The 10,926-nt window shown below is 40.0% G+C and overlaps 1 protein-coding gene across 1 annotated transcript in view; it reads left to right on the plus strand.

Moving 5' to 3' along the window:
* Positions 1-297: 297 nt before the first annotated feature.
* VPS41 (vacuolar protein sorting 41 homolog (S. cerevisiae)) overlaps positions 298-10,926 on the plus strand; it is a gene marked incomplete at its 5' end in the record, with an annotated part of 39,644 nt that continues 29,015 nt past the window's right edge. Inside the window, 6 exons of the mRNA XM_010156987.1 lie at positions 298-395; positions 2,725-2,854; positions 4,568-4,683; positions 6,224-6,280; positions 8,560-8,621; positions 9,386-9,467. Of these exons, the coding sequence (XP_010155289.1) occupies positions 298-395; positions 2,725-2,854; positions 4,568-4,683; positions 6,224-6,280; positions 8,560-8,621; positions 9,386-9,467 (545 nt within the window). The remainder of the gene's footprint in view (positions 396-2,724; positions 2,855-4,567; positions 4,684-6,223; positions 6,281-8,559; positions 8,622-9,385; positions 9,468-10,926) is intronic.

Below are 10,926 nucleotides of genomic sequence, written 5' to 3' on the forward strand. Positions count from 1 at the left end.
AGTGTGATTACTGAAAATCAGGCTTGACCATTCATTTCAAATGTTTCATCTCTAGCATGTCCTCGAGCACAAACATTTCTTCTTGCAAGCTTTAATGGAATTTAATCTCTTGAATGTAATTCTTTATCTTCCTGATCCAACTGGGAAGTCTCTAGGTTTGTTATATGTATTGAGTCTTAATTTCTCTGAAGTGCTATTGCGTGCTCTTGATTTCCACTGAAAATCAGTGGTGTGTTTTTAAGGGAGTGGTTCATAAACTACTGTATTTAACAGTCTGCTGTCTTTCCTGTATTTCAGTTTTCCAGTTCAACACCGAATTCTATATCAGCGGGCTTGCGCCTCTCTGCGACCAGCTCGTTATACTTTCATATGTAAAGGAGATTTCTGAAAACACGGTAAGTATTTTTTTGTTAGAGTTGCTTCACAGCGCTGAACTGCCCTGTGAGTTGGGCATTAAGCTAGCCACACAGATCTGATTATCTGGGAAAAAATTGGTAGTCTGCTGGTAGTGAACGTGCTTGAAACTTCTCTGACCTGTAAAATAAGGTCAGTGGAGGTGATGTTGAAGACTAATGTACTTACCTTTTAGAAGTCCTGTCTGGGTTCCTTTATTTCTTGCAGGAGGCAGAGAAGGTCTCCTGACAGTCCTTCCTTTTTCCTTCCTTTTTTTCCCTTTTGTCTTTTTCTCTCCTTTTCGCTCTTTCTGTACCAGAAGAAATGAAGAATCTGTTTTAGCCGTGAGAAGCTTGCTGACAGTTCATCTTAGAAGAAATGGGAGTAGTGAAGTTGATCAACTCAAGCAATAAGAGTCACTGTGGCGGGGGTGGGATGCATGATTGCAAGCGAGTGGCATCATTGTCGCCCTTGCTTCCAAGACAAGTTGCGTACCCCCAGACACACGTGTAGATGGGTAGAAATGATAATTCATGTCAGCCTTTTTACTGCACGTGGGTGAGTGCCCTGTCTCCGACATTTATTTTATATTGCCAAGGAAAAGGCGAGGCAGTGGAGGAAATCCTTGAAGTTGCGGTGTGAGAATGGCAAATGCTCTTGATCATCGCTTTGATAGTACATCTGCATTAGTCAACCATCACCATAGTAACCTTAAGCAACTGGGTGCACAAGTTGCTAGGCAATGAAATGCTGTAGGTTGAAACAAACGCTCCAGCCGGCTGAAATCAATAGGGTGAGCTTCTAGCTCTGCTGCAGGCTGTCGGATTATTATTTCTTTATTTATATTGAGAAAAATAATGTCACAGCGGTGTTTACCAAGAGGGTTGGTACGCTAGTCCTCTAGTGCGGGAGAGTCGGTGAAAGAAAAGGAGGCAAACAAATGGGATAAGGAAGGGGGAGGAAAAGGTGGGTTGAAATGCCTAGGGAGCAGGGAAATTGGGAAGCCGCTGTTAATGAAGTAGCAGCATGGGAAAGGAGCGAGTGTAAAGGAGGTAGTGACTGATAAAGGTTTAAGTCATTCTAACTGCTTCAGGAAAGAAAGATGAAAAGAGAATTTCAGGTCATCTAATGGTAATAGAATGTAGGAAAGAGATTTTTTCACATATTTGCTTTTAGTTAGCCTTTTAAACAAACTGAATGCTCAGCTTTGATAACTTCGCAGTTCTCTGGATAGCTCTAGTGAAGAAACAAAAATACTCTCCTGCCTGACTCTGCGTCTGTGCCCTGGTGTGGTGGGAACTCCTCTGTTAATGTCCTGGCTCTGTGGAGCCTGAGCTTGGAGCGGAAGTGCTGCTCCCTACAGATGCTGTTGGGTTGTGAGGAACTCTCTTCTTCCTACGCTTGATTTCACAGCTTTCAGATGACAGCTTCCTACTTGTTACCAATTGGATCAGAGCTGAGCTTATGGCTTGCTTTGATTTTAGTGGGGGTTTTTTTTATTCGCACTGGAACAGTTAAATTGAGAAAAGACCTGAGTGGTGGTGCTGCTGCTGGCTAGAGCTGTGTAAATGCACTTTGTATGTTTCCTTGCTCTTTCATTCTGTATTTTGTTATAATTCACAGTCAGAAGTCGAAAATAAGGGATTGTCTTGGACCTTGACTTAATTAAAAATACAGCTAGTTGAAGGCAGCAGTTTCCCATGGATAGTTTATATCCATGATATTGTCTTACCGTAACCACCTACACTGCACTTGAAAGTTCATGTTACTCTAAGATGATCAGCACAGTAAGGGGTTTAGATTATTCTCAGAATATTTTTTTTCCCTACTGCTGCCAGACACTTTAAAGTGCAAACTTAAACACCAGCTAAAAAAACCCCAGAATATCATTGATTTCTTAGAGCTCTGTCCTTCGGGTTCTTGAGCCCAGCTGAGAGTGTGTCTTAAATTGTTCTGTTGCTTGTTGAGGGCAATGATCATCTGCGATAGCCCTGAAAACTGCTGTGACCACGAGCAGGGAAATAGTGAGCAAACTCAGGGGAAGGGTTAGACTTGTGTCTTGCCTAAAACTCCTTCTCTTCACTGCTCCGTTCAAGGGAAGCAAACCAAGGGTAGGAATAACCTTCCATTGTGTTTCAGATGCGTGTACAGCTACTCTGTGGAGCGTAGCTTTGCAACTTGTAGGTTCGCAACTGAGCACCCGGTGCAAAGTACTGGACCTTTGGGAATGTTTGCAGCTGTTGAGTTTCAGCCTTGTTTGTAGATGTCCACCAGTTGGCATTGCCAAGGTAAACCACATAGAATGCAACTAAGTTGTTTGCGTTTTTCTAGGAAGTGGAGTGTTGTGCAAGGCCTAGACTGGATATCGTACAACCCCTACCTGAGTCCTGTGAAGAGATCTCTTCGGATGCGCTAACAGTACGAGGCTTTCAGGAAAATGAATGTCGAGATTACCATTTAGGTAGGTGTTCTTAATATTGTTCTGTTTCATTTTCGTAACTTCCATTATAAAAGACTTGATTTGAGAGGACTCAACCTACTTTTTCATTTTTATGTCGCCTCCTTTAATAACGGTCTGTAACTGCTTATGTCACCGAAGTTTAAAGTGGAAATCCACAAGAAGCAGTCACTTGAAAGGAAACAAATGTGCATATTTAAACATCATGATTTCTCATGCCATTTATTAAGTCAGACATACTGGGGAAGGCAGAAACATAGCTCTCACGTGATGTCCAGTAATCATGGAAGGCAGTATCTTTGATGGACGTGTACTGAACACGTGATTTGTAGGAAGTCTTGTGTCTCTTTGGTCTTCAGGAATAGTAATACAATGTCTGGAAAAGCTGCTGTAGAGCCAAAGAGGGAGTAAATGTGATTTCAGCAGTAAGATGCACGTGAATCAACTTAAGAAGGGCTCACTGATGTTTAGCTTCCCTGTACTGACAAAGGTGTCGGCGTATAACAGGCTCCAGGATGGTAGAATGTAATAAATGGAAACTGGAGTTTGGCAAGTTCAGCTGAGAAGATAGGCTTAATTCTGTAATAGGCAGGGAGATTAAACCCTGGCACAATATATACCAGAGTCCTTTAAATAAGTTGGGATCGTTTTTTTGATATATGTGTTGTAGTTCAGAAAGATGAATGGCAAAGCTGATGCAGAATTCCTTGGTGAAGATTATATAGCCTGTATTATACAGAAACATTCCTTCTGGCTTTTAAAATCCATGAATCTGATTTTTAAGCATCTTTTCTGGCAGCATGCTTCAAATCATAGGCTTGGCAGGCCTCTTTGTGTACATCAATGCCCTTAAGCCACTAGAAATACAGTATATCTCCCCCTGATCTCCAAAACGTCTCTGCTCCTATCAATAGAATTGGGATTTCTTTATACCTGTCCCTGAGCAGAACATTGATGGCCACAGCTGTACTTTTATGCTTAATGAATATTCTAGTTAATCTGACAAGTCTGAATTTTGGATGGCTTCAAAACAAGCATTATTTTCTGGATTGCTTATCAGTTCAGAAGTGTATTTGTATGCATGTATAGATACAGGTAAAGGATGGGGAAAGGTTTTCCTTCCTGTACCTACAAAATATTGATGGTGTTTCTTCATGGGTTCTGTGGAAATAATAACTACTCTCAACAGTCATATTCTGTACTTGATTTTACCCTTAAGTACATTTTTACTTTGAGCTTACTCAAAAATAAAGGCTTATGCTATAAACAAATGCATTATACATACAACCTTAACTTATAGCATTGCAAATGCATTGCTGTAATGATGTGCTGTGTCCCCAGGGGTTATGGCATCTATCATTTATGCTTTTGATGGCCTTGACCTTGATGGGGAGGATAAGTTTATTGCAGGCTATGTAGTGTAATAGTCCTCTAAAAGTATAATAATGTGTTCTAAACCATCATAAAGTTTACACATAGTGGATGAATCAGAATTTGCAATAAGCTGTAGTGATTTTTTTGGAAAGCTGTTTTGCCATTTAAACCAGTATTAATCTATTGGAGACTGCAGCTTCCCAAGCAAGCATGTTCTGCAGGAGTAGCCTTGCTGTGTCTTCCTTGCGTCTCCTCTTTCTAAATTCCCCTCAAGGGTGCAGTAAAAAGCAGGCTTTACTTAAGGAAAATATAATAATCATAAAACTGTGTATGCATTTGCAGAGTATTCGGAAGGTGAATCGCTGTTTTATATCATCAGCCCCAGAGACGTGGTTGTGGCTAAAGAGCGGGACCAAGATGACCACATCGACTGGCTTCTAGAAAAGAAGAAATACGAAGTAATTTTTACAACATTCTTTCCTTTAGCCTTTCCTGGTTTGGAAGTTGAGGTGGGATGATGAACTTCAGTAGGCCATTTGGAGCGGGTAGTTTCTGTTCCTGCAGTCAGTGACTAAATGCTTGTGAGGGGTAGGATCTGACTATACATCTCTCCATCTCTCCAGAGAGTTAGTCTTCCTGCAAAAGGCACCCAAGTGGGGAAGCTGAATTAGATGCTGTGAATACTGCTCTCGGCACCTGATATGAAATGTATTAGCTGTCACTGAAAATTATTTTTGACTGTTTTTTGGTTTTAAAGCAGCAGAACAGTTAACTAATGAGCAACATGGATCTTCTTCTAGATCTGTGCCAAGTAAAGAGGGAAGGAAAATTGACTTGGTGGGGGATATTAGATTTTCCCCATTCTGTATTGCTTCATGGAATGGAAAGGTTGTGTTAGGGTACTGTGCATTGCTCTGCATTACTTACCTTCAGTGTTGAAGCTTCTAAACGCAAAATAATACAGGCTTGAACTGTGGGTATTGGTGCTGAAAGTAGTGTTACTCACCAAAAAAGCAAAGCCAGTATTAAAAACAAGGGTGTACAGCTCCCTTGGAAAAAAGCAGCTCAGCATGTGGTTGTCTAAATATTGGTGTGTTTAAGCATGTATATCTTAACACCTAAAACGATAATAAATTCTTACAGACAATATTAGCATGCACCCGGTGTTCTGGATTCTGATGTCCTGCAGTTAATGACTTACAACACTTGTTACGATGCATAAACTTGCAAATGCTTATTTACGTGTTATTTGTTGGACGCCCGTTCAACAGATTCCATTCAGCACATACTCCTTTCCTTCATGCAATCGTGATATTCCTCATGCAGATTTGTTTAAATCCTTATGGATGCTCTTACATCTGAATAGCAAGCTGATATGATGAGTGCAGTTTTACAGTTTATGTAAATCACAGCATTTGGTCCCTGAAGACTCCCCTAATTTGCAAGTGACAGCTGTGCATGTGCCTTTGTGTAAGCCATAGCTTGTGTGTTGTGATGTATGTTAAAGGTTGCATTTTTTCTGTGAAAGGGCCAGCTTGCTTTCTGTTCGCTGGAAAGAAGTAGAAGGATGGCAAATGATACTTAAATATAATTATTCTGACCGGAGAGGACTTTAGGGCTGGGGAAGTGAAAGGTAGCCTTCCCCCACCCCCTTTCCTGATGATTATATCTTTTTTCACAGGTTTTGGTAGTGATGGGTTCTCATTTGAAAATGATCCAATGAGATTGCATTGTCTATTTTGTTTGGGAGTCTTGCAATTCGATCCTAATGAACTAATGTGGAGTGAACCCAGATGGAAACAAAAGTAGTTTTCTCTTTGGTTGACTGCTTTTGTTTCAGTATGGATTCAAAGCTGTTCATCCAACCATGGCATTAAAAATTCCAGTGCTTCCAACACCCAGCTCTGAAAAATAGTCGATTTATACAGTTCTGGAGCTTTCTGTACTGAAAGTTTGCGTGTTTGGCTAATATCTCAGTTTTCTACTTTTTGAATATAGGAAGCTCTGATGGCAGCTGAGATAAGTCAGAAAACCATAAAAAAGCACAAGATTTTGGTAAGTCTCAAAACTTCTTTTCAAAACAAGATACCTGATTTCTTTCAGAACGCTGGGAGATGCTACATATTGCACCAGACAGCAGCTGTTAGGCATACTCCAACTAGCCTTCGCCATCCTGGTTTCAGCTGCAGAACAGCAATGTTAGCGTGTAAAACATGAAAGGATCTGGATTTTAGGAAGGTGCTATTGGCATTAAAAAGAAGAAAATTGCACTTTTCTGATGAAGAAAACCTATTTCTGATGGGGTTTTTGTTTGCTTTTACTTTTAAATTAAATTTGCTGTTGTTTCAGGTAACACACAGTATGACAATATTAGAGAATTGGGGGGGGTGACACATTTCTCTCACTTTTACCTTTTACATGTGACAGGGGTTTGGCAGGAGTTTAAAAGGTGCAGTTGGAAGACCTTTTAAACACTATTGAAATTCAGGTGCAGTTTCACATCTAGCTCTCCCCTTGCTTTGCAATTCTCATTATTTTACATAGTTAAGCTCCTTTTTCTCCAGTATAGTTCCTTCCCATGTTTACAGTCCCTTCAGAATAACAAAGGGTATCAATGTTTAAGACGAAAAGGGCGGGGGATAATGTAATAGCCACAGAAGCACTGCTAGTTTTACCTCTTTTTGTTTGTTTATATTGACCTCAGTGTGAACATATTGGTATTTCCTTAATACCGCTGCTTGTTTAAATGGAGTACGTATTTAAGTGCAAAGTGTTAGAATATGTGTGTAATTTTTAGTCTGATGATTGCTATAATATGTACACTGTATATCAGTATGTCTTAAAAATTCTTTTCTTCTTGTGTAGTCCAGAAGTTGAATCAAGATCTAGTGGCATTCCATCACCTATCAGAGTTTGCGTGATCTAACTGCTCTGTGACCCTTGCAAAACATGTAAAGAATTCTTAAAGGATGTCCTGGCAATACAATAGGATCCAAAAAAGAAGCTTTTATCTTGGTTTGCAAAAATTTGATCCACTAGGATGAAATTCAGTGGGCGTATATATAAGGAGAGCTGTTGAGTGTTTGGTCTTTAATGCAAAACCCATGGAATGTGTTGAGGGAAAAAATGTTGACATCGAGCGTTGAGTGAAGGATTAGCAGTACAGGGATTTAAAACAACCCATGCTCTCAGTGCCCAGCAGCAATGAGACCGATGACACCAGGCTCACACCACCTGACAAGTCTGGTGGTCTTGGGGATTTTTTAGGTTGCAGTAATGATTGCTGCCCCTCTGTACCTCTTGAGCAGAATGCAAGGGTCCTAAACCACCGCGGATGTACAGCTCCTTTCCTTATACTGCCTTCTCTGCTCACCGGGGAGCTGCCCACAGGAGAGACTGATACAAATCTTCATTATTGAGAACGGTGAAGTTGAAAGCACAAAGGTGGTTTCTATAGTGGAATGAAATCCTAAAATCTGGTGGATTTTGTAGTAGATTGAACCATTGGAGTTGTGAGGTAGCTCAGTTCATATTCTGCTCCACTCAGTCCTGTACTTGATTTTGATCAAAAATTTTATGTTTTCCCTCAGAAGACAAGGAAGATTTTCTTTTTTTTTTTTTTTTTTGTAAGAAGCAAGGATTTTTTGGGATGTTTTTCCCCCCCCATTGTAAAACCCTCTTTTTTGCTGGAAACGATGTGCTTTTAGTGATGTAATTCCTAAATTATGCAGTGGGTACACTGGACTGCATTGACCTTGACACCAGCATTGGGATTACAGTAGAAGGCATGAATGTTTCACCAAAATGTTAATATATTAAATGCCTACCAAAATTATTTTACAGCTGACCCATGTGATGAATGCTTGAGGGGAATTCAGTATGTAGTAATATGTAATAATCTTACTAATTCTAGGTAATTACTTTACGTTCTGGAGCAGCACTAGGGTTTATATTCTCAGTCAATGTTTTTCCTCCCTGCAAACTTTGTGTTGACAAAGAAGTTGTCTCACACAATGACTGGTGGTTTTATTTTTGAGAGAACTATTGCAGGTACTGACTGATCAGCTATGTGTTTTGTAGAGGTGGCACAGTCTTCCCAGCGTCAGTGTCGTTATGACAATTATTTAAAAGAGCATCTTAATTTGAACTTGTGAGTGGTCTAGGCAAGTGTTTTGTGTTGACTGGTCTGTGGGCCCTACATCTAAAGGAGAACTGGGAGTATCCGCTTGGGGCCTGGTGCTTGACCTAACAACAGTGGAATTACGGTTATTGTGGCAGTCAAGTATTCGACTTCTAAACTTCTATAACTTATTCCTTATTTTTATTCTCTTTAGGACATTGGATTAGCCTATATAAATCACCTAGTGGAGAAAGGAGAGTATGACCTGGCTGCTCGGTAACATATTAAAGATTTTCTTTGCTGCTTAAAGTGTATCTGTGTGAGGAAAAAGCAAAGCAAAGTATTGATTCTGAAGTGTTTTGTGATGTTGATTTTTCTGTGTGTTCTGGAGTTTCCAAAGATTCAGAACATACAGATGTGGTACTGCGCCCTAGACTTGCTTGCCTGTAGTGGCCCAAAAGTTACTATAATCTTTCTAAAGTTTAATTAGAATTGAGACATACATCTTCTTGAAAGTAAGCCTTGATTTTTTTCAGTCACACTAGATATTCAGATATGAGGCTTTCTTTGGATGTTGATAATTGTAAGTTTATTAATGTGTCGTTACATATAAGACCATCAGAAAATGAATTGTGTTTACATGGGTGTAAACCAAAACTGAAATTTGGGTATCTAAAGTAAGGATCAGAAATTAACTAAGATTTGTATTTTCATGTATGTGTATGTTTAAGTATCTCTTTTTAAGTGTTCAGTTTTACTCAGCTGAGTTTTAAAAGTTTCACTTATAAAGCTAATGTCCCTAATCAGTAAGGGTGGATGCATAGTAGGCAGTCAAGCCCTCCCGAATGTAAAGAAATTATAAAATCTGAAAGGAGCAGTACCTGCCATACTCTTCTGAAGCAATGGTTGCCAAAATAACTGTCTTTGAAAGTGTCTTGAAAGGGAAAGGAAAGGAGAAAGGAATCCTTGCAGTAATGCTGTCATGTTTCTCTTATACTGTGTACTTAGTGTTGTCTTTTCCCCTTTCATCATCCTTTCAGAAAGTGCCAGAAAATTCTTGGGAAAAACACAGAACTCTGGGAATTTGAAGTTTACAAGTTTAAAGAAATAGGTCAGCTCAAGGTAAGTTGATTTGCATCTCTGAACTCAAGTCATTGGCATGCTCTATTTCCTGCATGTTTTGACCAGGTATCACAAGGATCTCATTTAACGTCGCTAGTGTGGTAGCAGGATATAAAACTGCCCTTGAAATTCCTGTGCCAGATCTCTAGCTGTACAGTTGTCACTCAGGTTGATGCATTTTTGTTAACAAGCCTCAAAACAGAGTTGGAAGCAGAGCACATCCAGGTACTCAGATACCTATTTTTAACTTGCTGACAGCCCACAAGTAAAAGACCCACCCCCAATGCCTTTTTACTTTCAGAGGTGCTCACAGTTACTTTCCCATTTACTTTTCACTCCCTTCCGGTATATCCTGAAAAATCCCACCCCAGCTCTTAAGGAAAATAGCCTCTGTGGCTGCCAGCCTTTCCTGAAAATCCAATTCCCTTGCAACAGAGCCACAGCTTTACGTGTCAAATAGTTAAATTGCAAAGCAACAAGGAGAACCTATGCTGTGTGCTAGAAATGGTAGCAAGAAAGAGAAGCACTCTGCCCTGTCATGTGTTTTCCCTGGTCGCAAGTCAGCTGCCGTAACGGCGCACGTTTAACGTGAGAGTCTCAGTTAATAAATTGCCCAGGACATAAGGCTGTAGTGCTGTCACTGCCAAACCAGTAGAAATCATTATGCACACTCCCTTTGGTAACACATGTACATTTATTTCTGAATTTTATGTCTTCCTATTCAAACTCAATGAGCCAAAAAGGACATATTATTAAGATCTCACAGCATGCAGTCCCTTGCTAGTTTGGAGCTGTTTAATTCTGCTCCAAGAGTGAAAGTGTTTCAGTATTATATATTCTATAAAGCACCTGAGTGCAGGGACAGGTGAAATTTTGATACAGTTCTTCTTGGTCTTTTGGGGTTTATTTTGGTTTTTAGATGCAAGTATCTGGAATGGATATTTTTCTTGTCTCCACTTATGTCATCCAGCAGACTGTAAAATATAACAATATTTGCAGGTTTGCTGAAAAAACATCTCTGCTAAATTACTGCCTTTCTAAACAGTTAGTTGTTTTTAGCCTCTTGAAAGGAGACTTAGAAAAACATAAGATGCAGTCCGTTACATTATTCAACTTCAAGCTGCAGTTCTAGAAGATGCCTTCCTTACTTTACTATTTCAATCGCATATAACTTCTCCCAAGTTCCAGAAGATACCTGGATACCATAGAGGATGAAATAAGTTAAGCCAGATCTAAATGAAGCGATTCTTGAAATGCTCAGGATGACGTGTGTGCTGTTTGGAATTTTTACCTATTTACCCAACCAGCAGGTATTGAACACAGTGTTGTAACTGGAGTTAAATCCAGTTGGTGGCCAGTCACAAGTGGGGTTCCCCAGGGCTCAGTACTGGGGCCAGTTCAGTTTAATGCCTTTAGCAATGACCTGGATGAGGGGATCGAGGGCACCCTCAGTAAGTCT

This window comes from Eurypyga helias, unplaced genomic scaffold, assembly GCF_000690775.1.
Source record: "Eurypyga helias isolate BGI_N326 unplaced genomic scaffold, ASM69077v1 scaffold2038, whole genome shotgun sequence".
Taxonomy (NCBI): Eukaryota; Metazoa; Chordata; class Aves; order Eurypygiformes; family Eurypygidae; genus Eurypyga; species Eurypyga helias.